This window comes from Drosophila grimshawi, unplaced genomic scaffold, assembly GCF_018153295.1.
Source record: "Drosophila grimshawi isolate 15287-2541.00 unplaced genomic scaffold, ASM1815329v1 contig_311, whole genome shotgun sequence".
NCBI lineage: Eukaryota > Metazoa > Arthropoda > Insecta > Diptera > Drosophilidae > Drosophila > Drosophila grimshawi.
In genome coordinates, this window is record NW_025063098.1 from 16,615,699 (window position 1) to 16,636,670 (window position 20,972).

Consider the following 20,972-nt stretch of genomic DNA (forward strand, 5'->3'; position numbering starts at 1 on the left):
AAGGCAAGAAATGAGCAAAATTTTGAGTAAAATATTATATTTATTATTTTTTGAGTTTATATAATTTTCAATATAATGTACATACATATGTAAAAAAATATCTATGTTTTGAATGCACACCATTGAGGGGAATGTTTGTTGTTAATAATGTTTTGCATCTTACAAGTCACACATAATACAGGTGAATAAATGAATATCAAATAGAGAGTACCGTTATTACTAATTACTACAAAAAACCATTAAACATAGATAAATTGATAGATAGATATATGGTATATATAGCATACATAACAATTTGTTGTTCACATTATACAATAGTCAAATACTCTACAAACATTACTAGCTACTGTCACGGCCAATGTATCTTATCTTTCATATATTATATATATATGTAAATATATTTAATTTTAAAGCTTTTCAATCCTTGCAGCAGCAATAAACATTATCGCTGGAGCTAGCTGGTGTTGTCGGCACACTTTGACCCGTCGTCGTCTTTTGGGGCTTGCTATAGGAATGTGGACCACGCATAAAAACATCGATGAGCTGACAATGCGAGCTGCAAAAAATCAAAATAAATATAAAAATTCAAATTATAAATTTTTTAAAATACTATTCGTCGCCTTGCTTACCTCATGGTTATATCCAGATCGGTGACAACCTCGCCATCACAATTCCAGCTGGAATATTCCGAACTGAGCGTATCGCTGCCACTTTGAGCAATCGGCTGACGGGAGCCGGCAATACTCGGACTCTCTTCCGCCGTAGCCGCTGTCAGTGTACGGAAAATGAACTTTCTCGTGCGATAAACCTCCACAAAGGGTAAATTACGCTGCGAACATAAATAAAATGTAATAATTATGTGAATGACTAACATAGATATACATAAATATATAAGTAAATATATATTATTTTTTACTTAAAATTCCCATATGCATGGTGTATATATACTTACAATATCGCCTGCACGACCCGCCGTATTCAGGAGAAACCGCAGATTGTTCACCAACGAAGTTTTGCGCACGAGAATCAGATCGAGGCAGCCATCGCCCAGGTGACTGTAGCGCGAGATGCCATTAGGACTGCGGGAACAGGCACACGTGATGTTGGCGCCGCAAATCATAAAGAAATTGCCACGTATCACCTTCCACTGGAGTCCGCTGCGTAGACTCAAACTGGAGGCATACGAATCCGATGGCTGCAGCGGGAGACTAAAGAGACGCGGGAGTCGCGGACGCAACAGGCTCATTTCACTTATAGCATTCAACAGCATCTGTGGATTGGCCTGCTGATGATGCAGTGCCTCGTTGTGTGGCAGCTCCCGCGGAGACAGCTCTTGCTCCTGCTCCTGCTCGTTCTCCTGCTGAGGTTGCTCTTGCTCCTGTTTCTGCTGAGGCTTGTTGGCTTGTTCCTCCCCGTCCAGTTGCTTCTCCTGCTCCTCCTCTTCCTGTTGCTTCTCCTGAACCTGCTCCTCCTGCGTGTCTTGCTCAAAGAGCGTGGAACGCTGTTCGAGTAGCGAGGAACTGGCAATGCTGCAACGCGCACAATTTGCATAGCAAACGGATCGTTGGTCATCGAGCAGCGGACTAACCGGACTCTGTGGCGTCATCGCCGCTGACTCCGTGGGCTCTTCGAGCAGCTGCAGCTCGGCATCGTAACCCCGATTGCTAATGAATGCCTTGATGCCGCTATACTCATAACGCTTGGTGCCCATCCAGCGATACTGTTCGCTCGTCGCAGCCACATCACCGAGATACCCATAGCTGAGCACACTGGCACAGAAACGGAGCAGACTTCGATTGTTGCTCACGCTGCACACGTCCAATCCACGTCGCTGGCCGAGCAGCACATAGATCGCTGCTGTTCGCACATCTGCCGTGCCATGCATGCTATAAACGATGGTGTCCGTGCTGCCGGCAGGTATAATGGCGACGGGTAAACTTGGTCGTGGTATATACGCCGGTCGCTGCTCATCGAGGCCCAATTCACGCATCCGGCGAAACACCAGACCATTGATGACCTCCGCCACAGTGCCATCGCCACCCACACAGCACACAGCATCATAGCAGCTGAGCTCGTGGCTGAGGAGTATATCACGTATTTGATTCGCACGCTGTGTCGTTATGCAGGTGGCATCGATGCCTGCCAGCTGAAAGAGGGGACGCACCAGACGCTCATAGGTATTGGCGCCCGCCTTCCGGCCCCCATACGGATTGATGAAGACGAGCAATCGACGCACTCGCTGCACCAGTCGCCGCTGCACGCCGCATTGCCACTGACGCACAATGTACGCATCCGCATTGTAGAAGGTCAGGCGACGTAGTTGCCAGCGATTGCAATCCGTTTTGGATTTTGTCAGACGTTGCGCATAGTTGATGGTTAGAAATTGCGATGTTGGCTTGGTGGCAGCAGCATCGCCTCCTCCTTCATTCACATCCATCAGCTGGGGCGGCTTGAGGCTCTCCTGTTTCGTTTGGCCTGCACACACACTGATGATGTCGTCCATGTGCAGGATGTGACTGTGTGGACCATAGTCATAGCCAGCACAGTTGTCGTTTGCCAATTGTTGTTCGGGTGGCAGTGGCGCTTGTTTGCGCGCCTCGTCGCTCTTATTTGTGGCACGTTGCATGCGCTCCCAGACGAGATGGTCGCCGTGCAACAGCACCCGATAGCTCTTCTTCTTCAGCTGAAAGTTATTCAGCAACACATCCGTGGAGCAGTCGCTTTGCGTCATCTTCTTCGGGTCACTTTGTCTCTGCAAAAAACACAAAATAATGTGAGGTGAGAAAGCGGCAACATTAGCAAAAGAAAAATACAAGAAAAAAACTGGTTTCCATTAGAATTGCGTACTCTTTTTAACTTGGCTGTTAAGTTATGGGGACTGGAACTCATTGCAATAAATCATTGTTACATTCACTTTTTGTTGCTTACCCATTACAAAATGTTTAACGAAGCGTATATGTGCAAAACTCGTATTTATCGATAAATATCGATATAGTTTTGTTATCGTTGGAGTGTATACGAACAAAGCAAATCAAATATGATTTTTATATGATTCTAGTTTAATTCTACCTTACTCAAATAGCTAAGTATGTCATAAAGTTTTGTTTCTAATTGTTTCGCCCAAATTTTAAATTTAAATTTAAATTTATTTTCGTTTTTAGCTAAACACAATCCAAAAAATTGACAACTATAGATGTCTAGTCAAAACTTTTGACTACAAAGTTAGCATTACTTTTATGAATATTTTCCATACGCTATAAGGCAACAATTTTGAAACACAAACACAATATGCATTCACATTAAAGTGATTTACGACGCAATTTTGAATAATAGCAATTGGAGAATGCACAAAACAAAAGTGATTCACGACACAACAAATAAAGACAAGAATGCAATTTACAATTGGTGTGTGTGTTTGCGAGTAGAGGATATGTTTTAGTCGAGCACTCGCGAGCAGAGCTCTCTTACTTGGTTTAATGACAACTCGAGTGACAAAGCAGCAGCAACAACTGCTCTTTTCAACAACCTGTGTACAATAATGAACCTTTAGAGCTTTTGTGAGATCGGATCATTGACAAAGCCTCAACAAACACAATCGACATTGTTTTTTTTTAATGTCATTAGCAAGCGTATGTTAATTGCTAATTTAAATAGTTTTTCGCTCAGTGAACCAAAAAGGCTTATTAAAGGCCACAAATATATATTTATATATATATTGATAGAATACAACACCAAATATAACAAAATATAATTATCAATTTAAAACTCTTTGGTGGCAAATGAATAATGCTACTTTGTTGTTCAATTTTTTATCAGCAGCAGAAAGATAACTGCAAAATTGACTTTTAACTTACACATAAATTCAAACGTTGTATTTTTATTGTTCTTTCAGCCACGTCACAAAATGCAGTTCTCAATTTCTGACGCTGATAACAAAAATCCAGCAAAACAGCATTTTTAATGACAGTTTAATGCCATGTAGTTCACAAAGTCGACGAATTGATTATTTTTACAAGGAAAAATAAAAGCGAAACAAAATGGAGATAAAATGAATGAAAGAGATACTTCAGCCAACTCGTTTCTGACGCACGCCATAAAAGTTAAGTCTACAGAGGCAGAACAAATAAAAAATCTGAGAAGCCTTTGGCTTGTGGAGAACAGAACAAACAGAACTCGTGTCACAAATGTGCAAAAAGCTGCACAAATAATTATTCAATGTTTATGTAGTCGCCAAGTTATAAGAATACGCCACTAAGGCAACTACTGTGGCCTTCACAACAACAAAAGTACTTTAAATGTGACTACCATTCGCTGCTGTTGCTAATTAGCTGCGCTAACTTTACTTTAGTACACGTTGGAAACTAGAAACAAGTTAGAAGGCTCTAATCAAGATGGAACGAATAACAGATACCCTCTTAAAAACATACTAAGCTTGCTGTTTATTCAAATTGTTTGAACGTGTTAATTAATAAAATCTGTATTTGTTTATTTTCTTTACAATTGTGTAGTTTATTGCTATCGATTTGTATCGATATTCGACCGGTTGCAGTTATCGACATAAAGAAATAAAATTTATCAGCCTAAGATATACAAATAAGAATACAAAATAAAGTCTATACCTTTTCTAAATCGACTTGGTTGTTGATGCTAATCAACGATTCTTTCTTCTGCCTGTTACATTGAGTACAAACAGGTATTTTTAGCTGAAGAATGATGGACTACACAATACCTTAAGTGGAGAGATTTAATGCGTAAATATATAAATATAATTTTGAAGATTATTTTTTAATTTAATATATATTTATTTTTTTCAAGAAGTAATTTTAATACTTTCGACAATTATCTAAATCATTGAAATAATATATAATAATTTAACAAAAATGTTTAAAATCTCATTTACTTGTATTTGGAGATATTTTTAATTTATTATCAACATCTTTAAGCATTTTTAATAATATAATTATGAAATTCAATTTCGTCTGCTGCTTAAGATCTAAAACTCTAAAAAAAACTCATAACTTATAATATTGTTTTATTTAAGAATGTTGTAATATATTATATACATTTTTACAATCAGTAAATTCTGATTTGTTTAATTTCAGCTTTTGCTAATTATACTGTGGTGAAATTTAAGCTTTGTATATGGACATAGACAGTAAATAGAATTATTTGTGAATTGGAATAATCGCAAAGCGTGATCGCTGTACAAATTGATGTACGTATAATTTAGCTATTTTATGTATCGATAAAAAGCATGTCAAATGATGCAAAAGTTAATGTTAGACATTTGTAGGCATCTACAATGATTATACACAGGGTATAAAAAAAACAGAACCCGCATAATTTTCATAGCCCAGCGAAACGAAGCACGTTTTTGAGTCAACGTGTCGAATGAGCGACGACGTTCAAGGTTAACCAGCGGCACCCGAAGCGAGGCCAAAACTCTGTTTTAGAATCGATTCAATTTGGCGAAGCAGATGAAGCTGCGTAGGGTCAACAACAACAACAACAACAACAGCAGCAGCAGCAGCAGCAACAACAACTATTTCAAGTGTAGCTATAAGAAACGAGTTCCTCTCTGCTCCACCCAGTTGCGCGCAGCTTTTGTTGACCTTCGCCTTGAATTGCAGCGCGTTTTTTTGTTGTTGTTCGTTTTTCTTTGCTTGGTTTGAACTGCGTCGACTCGCTTGACCGAGTAGAGCTAATGTCAACTACTAGCCAAATCGAAGGTCAGCCAAGTCATAATTATAACCGTGTATGCATCTGGTCCAGTTTATGACACAAAATTTGCATGCAAATTGCTTTTTTAGGTTTGTTCAGTTGAGCTGTGAATTCTTTTGTGCATTTCATGCTGACAAATAGAGAAATTAATGCATATACACTCAGAAAAATAATGTAGAAAATTGCCATAATCTTGGCTTCAAGTATGTTTGTCATAATTATATTAAAGAAAATATTATTTGGCATATCAGATTTAAATAATATATCGTATAAATAACAGCCGCAGCTCAGTTTGCACTTGCTTCTTCTGAACTTGAATTTTGATTTTAAGTGCAAATTATGAGTATTAGTGTTAAAAGCTAAAGCCTTTCTGAACTCAAGTGGTAAACAAATGATAAGAATCGATAAGCTTTTATGGTTGCTGTGTAACGTTAAAATTTGCACATCGCATTGGTAAACCAAATATTAACACGACCTCTTTTAATTTGAACAGCCTACTTTCAGCTAAAAGACAATAAAAGCATTTGTTTTTCAGTAATTTTTAAGCAACGCTGTTAATTACCCTTTTCACTTGCAATTAGCTAAAAATCTCATTTAATTTTCTGTGTATTTTGACCTTTGATATTGCTTGCCAAAAATTAATTATAGTTTACTATATGACGAATGCCAAAAAATTTACATTATAAAAGCAAGCAACTCAAACAGATCAAAAGAATGGCTCGCATAATTCTTTTAAGCTTCTATGAATCACAAATAAATTTGTAGAAAATCGTATTTAAAGATATGGCATTGCATACAATCAGCTGAAAATTGTATCAAAATGAAATTTGTTCGCGAGTCGAAGTGAAATTTATCGCAAAGTTCTTATCGCATGTCATGAGAATTGTTAATTATAATATTGTAAACTACTATTAACAGTGATTAATCAGAAAATATATCGGCTACGCATTAGGAATGTTCGGGAATTAGAATTGTTATTGTTAATGCAAACAAATTTTGTATGACATGGTATTTTTTAAATCGATTTGAAAATTAAAATATTTAATATTATTATCTTGTGACTATAAGTCTCAAGCATGTAGCGCTTGGATCAATAAATATATTAAAAATAGAAAAATATATAAATAAAGAAAATAAAAATAATAATAGTAATAAATAAAATATAATAACATATTTTTAAATTAAAGCTCGAGGGCTCTAGCTGCTATTATTTTTTTAAGCCGACCGTTTATTTTTGATCAGATTCTGTACTATATTTTAGTCATTACTTCATTATATATATTTTTTTTGTTGCAGGAAACAATGCTAACAAATGTAGCGTTTTGTTACGATAAATCTTCTAAATGTTGTCATTAGTGAATCACGCAACAGAATTTATTTGATGAAAGCTCAAACATGATTCCCTAACGAGCTGTAAACAAATCAGTGGCACATGCAAATAATTTAAGCACGATTCCATTATTATATTTATTGCATATACACTAGTAGGCAAAAGTATTTTGACGAAATGTATTTATGGCTATCATTATAATAAATATCAAATTAAAGAACTAATTCACCAACTGTAAATATGCCAAATTGTTTTGACTTTTCTTTCTGCTGATTATAATTTCGCATTGATCTGCTTGTCAAAGTACTTTTGCCTGCTAGTGTGATGTGTGATTATCTCAGGTTTTTTGCAATCTTATCCCTCGCTCTAAACCAAAACATTAAAGTGCCTTAGCACTTAGCTTGGAAACTTGGACGCTTATCTGTTTTAAATGTCAAGTGAAATTAAATGAAATGTGGGCCAAAGACACCACTTGTAATTAATAATCCATTTGTTGGCAAATATTTTATTCAATTTTGGTATTGAACTTTGTGAATCATGTATATTTATCAGTTACGGACATGTTATCAGTTAACATTTAGCATTTAATTCAGTCGGGAAAAAAATCAATTAAATACCTTTGCATTAACATTGTGTGTTTTGCCTTTGAAGTTAAGCGGGACCATTATAATTATGGGCCGGTTGTTTTATTTTTTATAGATAAGTAACACTCATAACACATAGATAGGCGAAAACTCTATCAGAGAAATTGATTAAAACTGAAATTTGTTTTGCAAAATAGAGAAATCAATTTTTGGAGAACTTATACATTTCCTAACTTGTTGATATAAATATTTTACAGATACAAATTGCAAATGCTTCAAGTATATTTTCCTCTCTTCCACTCTTTAAAAAAATGAAAATTTTGAACAAATTTTTAAGTTTGTCAATAAATATAAAAGGGGGATATTTATTTTTATACGCATTCTTAATCTTTTGCTTTTTTGTTTCTAAACTTTTCAGTTGTATTTCTTTTAATTTTTGAAATTTATTTTTATCTTGTACATTTTTTAATCCTTTTAATATATATCTTTTATTGAAAAACAAAAAAGTAGTGAAGAGTCACTTGAACTTCTGAATAAACTTGACCCGCTTAACATATTCATAGCTGACCTTTTGGACATACACGCAACCCATTAAATGCCCTCTAAAACCGACGTAATATTTACTCACGAAATGTTTAAGAATTTAATCAATGTTAGTTGACAAATGCGTGCGTATTTAGAAGAACACAAAAATAAATGGTATTATACGCTTTGAATTACAAATTTCGATTTGTTAGAGAATCTTCTTTTATTTTAATATCTGCTTAAAAGGCTTTCGAATATATACATTTTAGAAATCCTATTAAATCTATATTTAAAGAGATTATTAAACAATTATCTGACGTACGCAAAAAATCTAATTATAATTATTCTCAAATTAGAATCAAATACGCAAATGTAGAAAGTGTTAAATTGAATGTATGTCGAGCTTAAAGCAGGAAGGCATGACTATGTATGCCTCTTGCTCTCACCTACAGCGCTGCAATGCAAAACAGAATTACAAATAAACAATAGACTCACTCATAAATAAAACGTCACCCGCTCGGAGTCGCAGTAAGAAAACGAAGAGAAAGAGTGAGAGAGAGAGAGAGAGAGGGAAAGAGAGAGTGAGAAGAAATACACACACACCGACACGCACATTACGCCAAGCACCGTTATCAGAACACAGCTGGGGCCGCAACAATAACACCGCATAGGAATGTAAGCACATACATTGATACATACATATTCTCTTCTGGTTTTGCCTACGCATTGTCTGCTTCAATTCCAATACTTAATGAAAGCAGCTGTGTACGGTTTTTTTTTAGGTTCATGCGTACCTATTCCTATGTTTACGGCGTTTAGAATGCCGGCAGTTGATTGTTACTCAAATTATGTAAATTACCTTGTACATATTTTATATATCCGTTTATCCATGAAATTATAGGTGCACATACGTACATAAATTGCAGTTACGTTTTTGGTCTTGTTTGGAAATCTTGAAAATTCGATTTGCAGTGCAATTTCTCACTACTCGACACACACACACACTCACACATGCACACGCGAAGCTCGACACATGCAAGCAAACTGCAGGGCAGTAATAACGGCTGTTTTCGAACAATTGTGTGCGCCGTCTAATTGCAGGTGCAGTTACGCAACACTATTCTCTTAATACTAGTGCAACATTATCAGAAATTTACAAACGTTAATCTAGAACTGCACAATAAGAAAAAAACCAAGTGCTTGTGGTGGCGAAGCACAGCAACGTGACCCTCCCACCGAAAAAGCTAACAGAATACTAAAATAATGTGTACACCAGTGTGACCAGTCGTCGCCAGCGAGCTAATACCACAAAAAGTTAACAAAGAATACTTTAAATTCGATTAACGCATAAAGTACTGTCCGTTAATAAAATACCTGAAAAAGAGTGCATTTGTAATATGTCAAATCTAAAAAATAGTATCCAAAAAATAGTATACACAACATTCACACAGTTTCAATCATGTTATTCTAAAATATTGTTATAAAATTAATGTTTTTTTTTGGCGCCTTAATATGAGTAAGTAACATTTGCCAAACACTAACTAACAGTGTTTTCTTATACCACCCCTGAGGCAGGTACTCCCTGTGAGAAGTGTAAAACTTGTCCTTGTCGGCCAAAACAGGAAACTCCGCCACCTTCCAAGAGTCCAACACAGCGACAATCCCTGCCAGAGCAACAACAGCAAACCACTTTGTATCGCCTGACTGAACAACCAACATTATCACCTCAACATCAAGAACAGCAGCGAGCGTATTTGCATCGCGGAACTGAACAATCAACAATATCATCCAACCGACCACAAGAACAGCAGCGATTGTATTCGTATCGCGGAACTGAACAAGCGTTCCCCCAAGATCAAGAACAACTGCGATCATATTCATATCGCGGGGCTGATCGACCATCAGCATCCAGCGAACAACAGAAACAACAGCGATCAACTTCGTATCGCGGGGCTGAACAATCGTCCATAGCATCCACCCGACAATACGAACCACATCGATCTAGTTCGTGTCGCGCAACTCAACAAGCAATACCATACAGCCGACAAGAAGAACAACAGCGATCATATTCGTATCGTGCAACTGAACAATCTGTAGTAGCCCCCCAAACAAAAGAACTACATCGAACAAATTCGAATTGCTCGTGTGAATTAGAAATAGTAACCTCCCGACAACCACAGGAATCACATCGAACAAGAATATCATCCACCCAACAAGAACCACATCGAACAAGTTCGTGTAGAACGACACAATCAATACCATCCACTCGACAACAAGAAGAACACCTATCAAATTCGTTTGGCTCGAGTGAACCAGAAATATCAAGCACTCGACAACAAGATCACCATAAATCAAGATCGTGTCGAGCGACTCAACAACGAATCGCATCCACCCAACAACACGAAGAACAGCTATCAAATTCGTATGGCTCAAGTGAACTAGAAATAGAACCAACTCGATCAAATTCGTATCGAGCAACTCAACAAATACCATCCACCCGACAACAAGAACAACAGCGTTCATATTCGTATCGACCGACTGAGCATTCAACGGCATCCCCTCAAGATCAAGAAAAACAACGATCATATTCGAATCGAGCGACTGAACAAGAGCAGGAGCAACAGCGATTAAAGTCATATCGAGCAACTGAACAATCGGTAGCATCTATTCGACAACAAGACCAACAACGGTCACAAGAACAGCAGCGATTGTATTCGCATCGAGGAACTGAACAATCAGTAGCATCCCCACAACAACAGCGATCACATTCACATCCTGCGACTGATCAGGCGATAGCATCCCCACAACAACAACAGGAATACGAACTCCTTGCTCGTTTAAATAGTGCGCCTCAGCAACAAGTAGAATCCCCCCGAGGAACGGATCGACAGCCAACTTCGCATCGAGCGACTGAGAGTGCAATGGGTTCTCCCCGACGACGCGAGTCACAGCAACCAACCACGCGTACCGCGCCTGATCAAGTAATGCCTCGACGAACGGAACCACAGCCAACGACTTCGTATTATGCCAATGAGCAAGTGATCTCACCCCAACAACACCAGCAGCAACCGCAACAGCAATCGCAATCGCAACAGCAACCGCAACAGCAACAGGTCACATGTGATCAGCATGTATGTGAGCCGCGAGGGGGGCAGGCAGCTCAACCGGTGCAGGCAACACAGATGCAAGGTAGACCGCGCGTCGACTGTCTCTGTGCAGGTAATCGAGCTAATCGCGGCCAAAAGAATCAATCACCATTCCAGGCGCCACTGGCCGATACCTACACATGTTCGCGTCCACGAGCCGAGCCATCGCGACGAGTCACCCCCGTGGAGGAGCTGTGCACCTGCAAGGCAAAATCTGCGCCGCCGCAGTGCGAATGTGCGCCACCAGTTGTGCAGGAACAGCCACGTGCACCGCCAACACATGCGCACATCACATGCGGCCAGCCAACGCAATATATGAGGGCTCAATATACCAATCAAAATCCACGCACCAAACAACCGGCCATGTGTGGACATTGTCAATCCACAAACAAGAAGAAAAAGTGCATTATACAATGAGAGCAAAAAAAAAAATATATATATATATTGTATATATATTGATATACAGGGAGTATCACAGGGAGTGCGCTGGCAAAACAACATCGAGTATTTTAAAAATATCTTAATTATATTTGGCATAAATCATATAAGTACATCAGACACCTTCTTGGGGTTGGCAAAGGCGTATCACAAATAAGACGAATCTTGTAATAAACCAAAGATTGAGCATAGTTGGACAGGCATCGCAGGGACTGTGTCCGCAAATGAGCACATTATTATTTTAAAATATATCAAAATTTGCATTATGAACATTAAAAATAACAATAAAAAACGAAATCCCAACAAACAAAATGAGGAAAATCATTTAAAACATGAAAAAATCACAGTAGGCGTCGCAGGGACTGACTGTATCCTAAAATACGTGAAAATAAAATTATATACATTTTGGCATACATTAAAAAATAAATATATCAATAATTAAATGTAATTGGCAGCGCTGCATCCGCCAAGATGACCAATCACTCGCAACCCGCTGCTGGCTGTTATTGCCCGCCAAGCAGCACAAATGTGGCAATCGAGCCAGTTGGGCAAGTGCCATGTGGCGGTGCACAGGGTCAAAATGGTGAGATGCGTTATGGGCCACCACCACCGCCACCTGTGTACAGGAGACCTCCAAATCAAAGAATGTGTAATCATTGCAAGCGCAAGGGCAAGAAGAGGTGCAGCATTCAATGAGCGACGGTTACACAAATCAACTCAACATAAGCAATCTCAGCTGGCATTTCAAAATTTCAGTATTTAAAAAATCATTTCGAAAATTTAGACTTCAATTACATACCCTAAAGCATTAAGGATGTCCTCGCCAAAGAAAGGAGCTAAAGGACCTCGTCCAGAGTGCCTTTGCACACCAGTACAACAACGGCAACAGCAACAACAGCAGCAGCAGCAGGCGCCAACTGTGCAGCAAGAGGCAGCCAATCAGAATTGCGTTTGTACTCCATTGCCACAAGAACAACCGCAACAGGTTATAGCAGTGCAGCGAGAGATCATACGAATTCCCTGCGATTCTGGACCAGCTAACAGCCAACAGCAACCGCAAGAACAACGGGTTACAACTACTCAGCCGGAGACCACACAAATTACCTGTGGTCCTGGGCCAGATGCAGCTGCCAATCAGAAATACGGTTGCACTCGATTGCAACAACAGCAGCAGCAAGTGCAACAACAACAGGCTAGAGCCGTGCAGCAAGAGACAGCCAATCAGAATTGCGTTTGCTCTCCATTGCCACAACAGCAACAACAACAGCAAGAGATCATGCGAGCTCCCTGTGATAACGGATCAGCTGCGGCAGCCAATCAGAATTACGGCTGTTGTCGTCAGCAGAGAAAATCAAAATGCAGCATACAATAATGATGTTATCGAAAAGTTAGCAAAGCAGACGATGCAATTGAAGGCGATAATTATACATGGAAACTGATCACTGAATTGTTATCGAAATCGAAACGGTATCATCGCAGGCTGCAATCGATAATAAAACCAAGCAGGCATCATAAATTGGGGAAAATGTTCAATAAATTGGGTATCTTCCGAAATGTTGACAGCAAAAATTATAGTTTTTTTTTTTTTGAAGCGCCCGCAAATCACACAAACCAGGGGCAATGGGCATAGCGCCCTCTCTTCCAAAGCGCGGTTGTCCCTGTCCACGGCGATGTCACCCAGAATGTGACATCCGGCACGGAGCATATCGCAGCCGACACGGTTTCATCTATCGGACTCCGGCACTGGCTAAATGCCAACCCCGATGTGGCCGCTCAAATACTGAAGTCGTCTGCCGTCCAGCGGGACGAACTCCACTTCGTCAGGTGTGTTTGTCATTTATATTTATGATTTTAAACCTTTCGATTTTTGAGGCCACAATCGTGCATTATTATCGATGATCGATAGCAATTTAAATTAAAATATTCATAACGTTTTATTAATTTAACAAGGTGCCGAGATACTCGAATACGGATATTGACTACTGCTGCTGTCCAACTCCAGCTCCATCAGCTCCACCAGTACGACAAATGCGCTCATCGAGCTCAATCAATTGCTGTTTTCGGCCACCAGAGTCGAAGAAACCACATAGCTGCAGAATAAATGAGTGCCAAGGAGCGCGTTACGGTCCAATGAGACAGTTGCCACCAGTCGCTCTTCCTCTACCATCGCGTTGGACTCCACCATCTCAGAATCTATCCAGTGTTCCGATTCCCGATGAGATACCCGATGAGCCATGCGATCCCTACTATAATTACGATCGCAATCAGCCTCAAGCGGTGAACACGTTGGCTAATTTCGATCTCAATCGATTCGATCGAGATAGCGCCGGACATGCTCGCCGCAGAAATGTTAGCATACGGTCATACGTCGACTATGATTATGATGCGGGAAATCATGTTAACACGCACCCTCCTTTTGCACAGGACTCACTGATGCCAGCCCATCTCATTCCATGTCCTTACCAGAACCAACCTGCTCAACGTAATCTATATCCTTCACACCAATTGGATCACATGCCGCATTCCTCACGACAGAATGATTTCAGTTATATTCCACATGCCTTCCGTCGATAGACCAATTTTAGATTTCGATAATAATAAAAAAATACCAAGTAATCAAAAAATACCGCAACGCGTTGGTGCAATCTATCGGATGACTATCGACCAACCGCCATTTAAGGGAACAACAAGGCAAAAAGCACGCAGCGTGCATGGTACCTGAATTTGTAAAATCTGCAAATAGTTGAGAAAACAAATAACTAAATGGATGAGGGAGACTATGATAATGATGAGTGAGTATTTAACTCTTGCATGTAAGCATATTGTCTGAAATTATCTGATTAATATAAATTTCCACACTTCAGCGTCGGCAATGATGATTTTGACGATGCCGACGAGGACGTGGACGAGGACATTGCTCAAGAGGAGGAAGTCGATAATATTGAGATAATTGCACCCGGCGGCACAGCTGGTGGCGGTGTGCCCAAATCGAAACGTATCACAACCAAATATATGACGAAATACGAGCGTGCCCGTGTTCTGGGCACACGGGCTTTACAGATTGCGATGTGTGCACCGATTATGGTTGAACTGGATGGCGAAACGGATCCGCTGCAGATAGCCATGAAGGAGCTCAAGCAAAAGAAAATACCAATAATCATCAGACGCTATCTGCCCGATCATTCCTATGAGGATTGGAGCATAGACGAGCTGGTCATGGTGGATAATTGAACTCGTCGTGGATAGATATATAATGATAGCTTCTAGAAATTTATAACTTTCGACAATTAAATAATGTACTATAAGATTACAATTTTAACTGTATGTAGGATCGGAGATGTCTCCTTAAATATTATTGTAATAACAAATTGTACTATGATAAAGATCAGCTCCAGGCATATCCCTCGCCACGCTGATAACAGATGCGCTCCAGCAGTCCAACGGCATGTGGACCTGTCTTACAGATGGCGCCCACTACATTGGGCAGCAGACCACACTCGGACAGATTCTGTTCGCCAAACACCTGGCCGGAACCAAGTTGATCCTCATCCGCTACCTTCGCTGGTTCCGATTCCAGCAGCTTTTGTGTAGCCTTGCTAAATGAGAGGGTATTGCTGCTGCTAGCCAATGTGGCGCTAAATGTTTCGCGCGTCTCACAGAGCAACATTGCGACGCTGGGCAGGAATGTGGGCAGCAGGAGTCCTTTGATATCGATGCTATAATAATTGATGCCATCCAGACGCACCTTCTTCGAACGTGGCACTAAATGCTGCATGGTCGCCTTGGGAAAGGCAACGGGTGCGATGAGCGTGGCCGGAACACCGGCCAGGCGGCCAACGCTGGTGATGGTGCTCTTCGCATTCAGTAGATAGCTAAAGAATCCTTGGCACTCGACGCCCTCAATGAGCAGCAGTGAATTATCACTGAAATCCTCGCGCATTTCAGCTGCCTGCTGACGGCGCGCATGGCTGCTTTGAATCCTTCGCAGTTCGCGCTCATCCACACCCAAACTCTCCAGCCACTCGTCATCGTCCTCATCATCATCATCAGCCTGCTCCTGCTCCACCTCTTGCTCCACTTGTTTCTCATTGACATCAGTCTCCTCGTTGAGGCTGCTATTTGGCTCACCAGTTGCATCTCTTTTCAGTGGCATGCTGTACTCGATGCCCTCCTGTCGCAGAGCATTCCGCATGCCCCGTGTCGATGGTGTGACGAGAGCATGCGTCTCGACACGTCCACCGCTTCCTGCTGCTCGAAAGAGGACTGTAAATGTGTTGGCACACAAATAGAAATACGGACACTGTCGGGCACGCAGCAGCTGGAAGAGACCACGAAAACTGTAATCCCATTCCTCGGCCAAGGCTTTGCGCTCTCGCTCGCCAATTGCGATGCCGTTGTTCTCCTTGGCGCTGCGCGGAAAGAGCGTCAGCCAGGGCAGATGCGGGTGCTGCCAGTAGTAGGTGCACTGATTGAAGCGCGTCGCATCCGATATATCCAAGGTGCTTTCCGTCTGATCGGAGTCAAAGCAACGCACAAAACTCGTTAATCCGCTGGCCAGCTGGGAGGTATTTAACTGCGTCGCCGGCAACTCGGTGGGGCAAAAGAAACGCACTCGCGTTTTCAGACACCAGTCGATAGGCAGATGTCGGGTATGCTTCTGACGTGCCGTCACAGCGGCATCATCTTCTTCATCCTCCTGGTTGACTCTCGCCTGCTGCAACAGCCGGGCAAACGTTTGTGCATCGAATTTCTGCAACACCAGTTTTTCTGGTGTTGTTCTCGTTTTCGCTTTCGCGTCATTTACTAAATTTGCAATCGTTGTTGTTTTAGTTTCGCCAGTGATTGTTTCTTCTTGGACATCGGTTTTCTGTTTCTTGACGCCATCTGTGGATCTGTAGGGGATACATTAGTTTTTGCTGCCAATCAGCTGATTTGACATGAAAGGAAAGCGAAGTTATCTCTTCAGCGTTGTCAACTTCATGTGATTTGGCAATTTTTAAAAGGAGCTACAAATAGTTTGGAACTTAAGCGCATTTCAGCTTTTTTTTTAAAGCTTTTTGTAAAGAATTAGCTACTTTTGACTATGGCTGCCAACACTGATGAGGATAAATTTTTGAGCTTAAGGAACACTTTGCATTGAAATGCAAATGTTGATACTTATTTATTCATACGTCTTCAGTTCCTTATAAACTTATAAAATCGTTTTGTCAGCGTTCTATGAAAAATAAACACTCACTTGGCAAATGGATTCTTGCGCTTTTGGGCAATTTTCGCTTCGAGCAGTTTACTTTTGTCGCTCTCATCTAGTTCGGGTCGCTTATTGTTGTTATTGCTGCTTAAACGTGCCGCTAGCTGCTTCTTCTTTTGCTTCAATCTTTGCAGCTTTATAAACTGTGAATTGTAATATGATTTCGTTAAGTTAAGTCAAATTGTATTTCATGCAGCATTTAATACATCATCGGGCCGTGTCCATTTGGAGCTCAGACTTGTTTCGCTGGACATTATTGGATGAGTTCTAATGACTATATAAACAACAGCATTAGCTAAACAGCATTGCTAAAAGTCCCGCGAAAATTTTTATTTGTGTTATTGTTGTTGTTTTGATGCAATATTGCAAAATCAAAAAAAAAAGTGCCCAAATAATAGATATTTATCGAACTGAACTTATCGATAGCACACAATTTGATGTCCATCTCTAAAATAAAACAACGACCAACAGCTGAAGCTGAAAGCAGCTGCTTTTGCTAACTTCGTTTGTGGAATTTGTTTTTGTTTTTTTTTTTAAATTTCTTTCAAACTAGTAATCGGCTGAAGAAGTTTAAAATTTAATATTTCTTTTTACAAAGCTTTTTCAGCTTATTACTGCTTGCTGTATCGAAATTTTGACGAACTGCGAACGGAGCCCTGAGAAAGACGAGCAAAAGAAGAATCGAAAAGCAAAACAATTTAAAAATCGTTGGCCAATAGAAAGATGGAAAAAGAAAACGGCAGCTTGTATGAAGTTTGTCGTGTGTGCGCCAATAAAATAAAGGACAAGATTCGCCAGCGGCAATTGTTCGCCTCTAAGCGTAGCAAGTTACTAGAAAATCTAAAAATTATAACCGGAGTCGAGGTGAGTCAAATGTTTATTTTGTCAGCGACGATGAAAAAGAAGAAAACAAGGGTAAACGTTTTTAATAGCTATTGTTGTTTGCAGTTGTCGCAGTATGAAGGATTGCCGAATTTTATTTGCCATCGCTGCCACTCTGAGCTAGATTTGGCAATCAAGTTTCGGGAGCGCTGCATTTTCTCGCAAAATTATCTGGAGAATTTGCTGCAAAAGAGCAACAAAGAGATTGTGTTTAATGCAGCGGCTCAAGAGCTCTACGAGGACTTAATCGATGAAGAGCAGCTCGAGTATGTTGATGAAGATGTGCAGGTCGTGGAACGCAACGATGACGTAGACGATGATGTGCCCGATGATGTCAGTGAAATGTTAACGATCGATGAGCTATCCCAATTCGAAGAATTCGTTGATGAGGGCGCTGCTGAGAAACAGTCAAAATCAGAGAAACGACATTTTGTACTGCTACAAGACACTCGACCCGCAAAGCGTTGCCGTAATTTCTTTATCTGTGAAGAATGTGGTGAATTTTTTAAGTGTCAGCCCGATTACAATGAGCATTTAAAGTGTCATGTGGAGTCGAAGGAGGCGAAACAGTTATTCGCATGCGGTCAATGTGGGACGAACTTCAACAGCAGCAGTGCCCTAAGACAGCATCGACAGCAGGAGCATAACGGCCGACGCCTCTTCAAATGCGCCACTTGCGGCGAAACATTCCTGGAGCACAGCGCCAAGCAACGTCACGAGATGTAAGTGGCGGCTAATAACTTAGCATCACATATTCCAAATACTAATCACCATTTTATGCTATTGTAGCGCACACAGGAATGAGCGACCGTATCCTTGCCTGGAGTGCGATATGATATTCGCCAGCGTTTTAGATCTTCGCACACATTCCACTATTCATGCAAATCCCACATTGAGGTAAGCGAAACATTATCGTTTTCATTATCATTCTGAACGTTCTTATCCTTGCAGATGTGAGCTGTGTAATCAGGACTTTGCGACACTCGAGCGCCTGGACGCTCACTCAAAGACATATAAACACAAACTGAGGCTGCAGCAAATGCAGGATGAGCTCAATATGCTGTGTGGCGTCGAGCTAGAAGAAATCGAGATATCCTAATACTTATATACAGTATTAAAGCATATTTAATATTATAATTTATGTATTCAGTTTTAGCGTTTGTAACGCTTTCAACTTGTTTTTATTTTTTATTTAGTGTATTTATTTTACCCGGTGTGATGGAAATCACAATTTCTATTGATCTGCATTTAGAAAAACGAACAAATCTGTGAAAGAGCGTTCTCGTTCATAAACTTTATTTTTAAATATGAACTGGATTTTCATTAATTAGAATTAGTCATTTTATTAGTGTAAAATCGTAAGGGAATTTTATTTTTGTTAATCGAGAACTGGGTCTAATGAATTTTTGTATTTAATTAAAATTTTGAGATTACATAGCAAAAATGTAATATAAGGAAAGGGAAATATGAGCGATTGATTAAAGTTGTGCATATCTTTTTGAAAATAAAAAACTTAAATTGGTTTAAAATATGACGAAAGAAATGTATATATATTATTTATAATTTTTAAATATATGTTACAACAGTAAAGATATTAACAGAAGCTTTGCCTAAAATAACATTAACATCTTAAAGCTTTGTCTAACTGCAAAACAAAACTTGCGCCTGCGCCCTTGTCTGGGTGTACTCATATTCTTATCAACTTGAGTGAGAGCTCGTATATATGCTGTGCCAAATGGAAAATTGGTGTGTATTCGGTGTATTCAACTGGTTGTCAGCACATCACAGCGAGCTAGCGAACGACCAGCGCAATATTGTGAAAATAATTCCAGCTGCTGCAGCTGAAAAATCAATAAAATATATTGAGATAAAACTCCTACGTAAGCAGGCGATAAGAAATGCGCAATATGCTGGTCCAACCTAAGCGAAGTAAGTTGACTACAAACTAGGCGTGTATTATAGATTACTAATTGAAAAGGATTTCAATTTCAATATATTTTGTTTCAGCTTTTGGCATGCTGCTTGGCTGCCTCATGCTGATGTTGGGCTCTACTCGGGCTGAGGGGTACGAGACGAAGGACAGCATTTTTGCCGATGTGCTGCTGACGGAGCTGCTCAATCGCATGGATAACGATATGCAGGTGGGCTACTATGATGTGGACAATGAAGGAGATTTGGCAGCGGCTGCTGCATCGGCAGCCAAGGATAATGTGGATTTGGTTTCGCGCTCGGAATACGCTCGCCTCTGCGATGGCGGCCACGATTGCCTGTTGCAATCGGAAAGCTCAAATCCTTCGCTGCGGGACCAGGAGTTCCTACAGCACAGCTCACTGTGGGGACATCAGTACGTGTCGGGTGGCATGGGCGAGATGCCAAATCGTTACAGTACAATTGTGAAGACCGATGCCAGTTTGCCCGCCTACTGCAATCCACCCAATCCCTGCCCCGAGGGCTACACCTTGGAGCAGCAGCAGGCAGCCGATTGTATTATGGATTTCGAAAATACGGCAAGTTTTTGTCGTGAATTCCAAGCGGCCCAGGAATGCACCTGTGACAGCGAGCATATGTTTGACTGTGCCGATCAGGAGAATGCATCTGGCACTGGAACTGGCGATGGCGATATTAATTCGGCCGTTGAGAAGTTCTTGTTGCATCAGTTTGGCAACGACAATGTCTTGGACAATGACAACGGTGTTGTGAAGAAGGCCGGCCATCTGCCTGGATTACCCAATCCTTTCCTCCAAGTGGGTCCAGGCGATCGTCTGCCCATTGCAGCTAAGAAGGGCAACATGTTGTTCCATTAAATATTTAGCCAATGATGAAATATGGCTTAAGAAAAAAAGAAGAACATTAACCTTTGTGTTTTAGTTTACTAGTTTGGACATTATTGAAGATACTATTTGTCTAACATTAATTATCACAGTCGTTTCTAAATGTTATCCCACATGCGTATATACTAATGGCTCATAGCAGCTTCCAAGAACCCATAGAAATAACGTTATTCCAAATAAACTATGGCTTAAAGCCGAAAAACAAAAGCGAAGATTTTCTTTTGGAAGCAACAGTAAACATATATAAATCGCTGATCAGCGTCCCTA

The 20,972-nt window shown here is 40.3% G+C and overlaps 8 protein-coding genes across 9 annotated transcripts; 6 read left to right on the forward strand and 2 right to left on the reverse strand.

Annotated features, from left to right (window-relative positions):
• Positions 1–43: 43 nt before the first annotated feature.
• On the reverse strand, positions 44–9,358 carry LOC6567751 (ceramide kinase). Of its 2 annotated transcripts, none has more exons than XM_032739984.2 (4): positions 9,020–9,358; positions 953–2,752; positions 630–829; positions 44–556 (listed from the first exon to the last, which is right to left on the reverse strand). In XM_032739984.2, the coding sequence occupies exons 1-4, from the start codon at positions 9,026–9,028 to the stop codon at positions 418–420; spliced, it is 2,148 nt and encodes a 715-aa protein (XP_032595875.1). In that variant the 5' UTR covers positions 9,029–9,358; the 3' UTR covers positions 44–417. The 2 variants fall into 2 exon arrangements, with proteins under 2 accessions (XP_032595875.1, XP_032595876.1); XM_032739985.2 differs by lacking the exon at positions 9,020–9,358 and adding an exon at positions 3,469–3,512.
• A 302-nt stretch (positions 9,359–9,660) lies between these two features.
• Positions 9,661–13,313, forward strand: LOC6567750 (heat shock protein DDB_G0288861). The gene is made up of 2 exons (XM_032740241.2): positions 9,661–9,676; positions 9,736–13,313. The coding sequence occupies exons 1-2, from the start codon at positions 9,673–9,675 to the stop codon at positions 11,721–11,723; spliced, it is 1,992 nt and encodes a 663-aa protein (XP_032596132.1). The 5' UTR covers positions 9,661–9,672; the 3' UTR covers positions 11,724–13,313.
• On the forward strand, positions 12,559–13,116 carry LOC122322534 (nuclear transcription factor Y subunit beta-like). The gene has a single exon (XM_043215218.1). It carries the CDS (start codon positions 12,559–12,561, stop codon positions 13,114–13,116), a length of 558 nt encoding a protein of 185 aa, XP_043071153.1.
• A 50-nt stretch (positions 13,314–13,363) lies between the features above and the next one.
• On the forward strand, positions 13,364–14,328 carry LOC6567657. Its single transcript, XM_001993997.3, has 2 exons — positions 13,364–13,568; positions 13,695–14,328. Exons 1-2 carry the CDS (start codon positions 13,365–13,367, stop codon positions 14,316–14,318), a joined length of 828 nt encoding a protein of 275 aa, XP_001994033.1. The 5' UTR covers position 13,364; the 3' UTR covers positions 14,319–14,328.
• Positions 14,329–14,470: 142 nt separating this feature from the next.
• LOC122322346 (DNA-directed RNA polymerases I, II, and III subunit RPABC2) lies at positions 14,471–15,063 on the forward strand. Its single transcript, XM_043215180.1, has 2 exons — positions 14,471–14,536; positions 14,609–15,063. The coding sequence occupies exons 1-2, from the start codon at positions 14,508–14,510 to the stop codon at positions 14,973–14,975; spliced, it is 396 nt and encodes a 131-aa protein (XP_043071115.1). The 5' UTR covers positions 14,471–14,507; the 3' UTR covers positions 14,976–15,063.
• Positions 15,064–15,108: 45 nt separating this feature from the next.
• Positions 15,109–17,354, reverse strand: LOC6567655 (protein downstream neighbor of son homolog). Its single transcript, XM_001993995.3, has 3 exons — positions 17,199–17,354; positions 16,981–17,135; positions 15,109–16,636 (listed from the first exon to the last, which is right to left on the reverse strand). Exons 1-3 carry the CDS (start codon positions 17,244–17,246, stop codon positions 15,130–15,132), a joined length of 1,710 nt encoding a protein of 569 aa, XP_001994031.1. The 5' UTR covers positions 17,247–17,354; the 3' UTR covers positions 15,109–15,129.
• Positions 17,355–17,471: 117 nt separating this feature from the next.
• On the forward strand, positions 17,472–19,186 carry LOC6567654 (transcription factor Ouib). Its single transcript, XM_001993994.2, has 4 exons — positions 17,472–17,856; positions 17,941–18,596; positions 18,664–18,771; positions 18,826–19,186. Exons 1-4 carry the CDS (start codon positions 17,716–17,718, stop codon positions 18,971–18,973), a joined length of 1,053 nt encoding a protein of 350 aa, XP_001994030.1. The 5' UTR covers positions 17,472–17,715; the 3' UTR covers positions 18,974–19,186.
• Positions 19,187–19,627: 441 nt separating this feature from the next.
• Positions 19,628–20,912, forward strand: LOC6567653. The gene is made up of 2 exons (XM_001993993.3): positions 19,628–19,803; positions 19,882–20,912. The coding sequence occupies exons 1-2, from the start codon at positions 19,773–19,775 to the stop codon at positions 20,676–20,678; spliced, it is 828 nt and encodes a 275-aa protein (XP_001994029.1). The 5' UTR covers positions 19,628–19,772; the 3' UTR covers positions 20,679–20,912.
• The last annotated feature ends 60 nt before the right edge of the window (positions 20,913–20,972 follow it).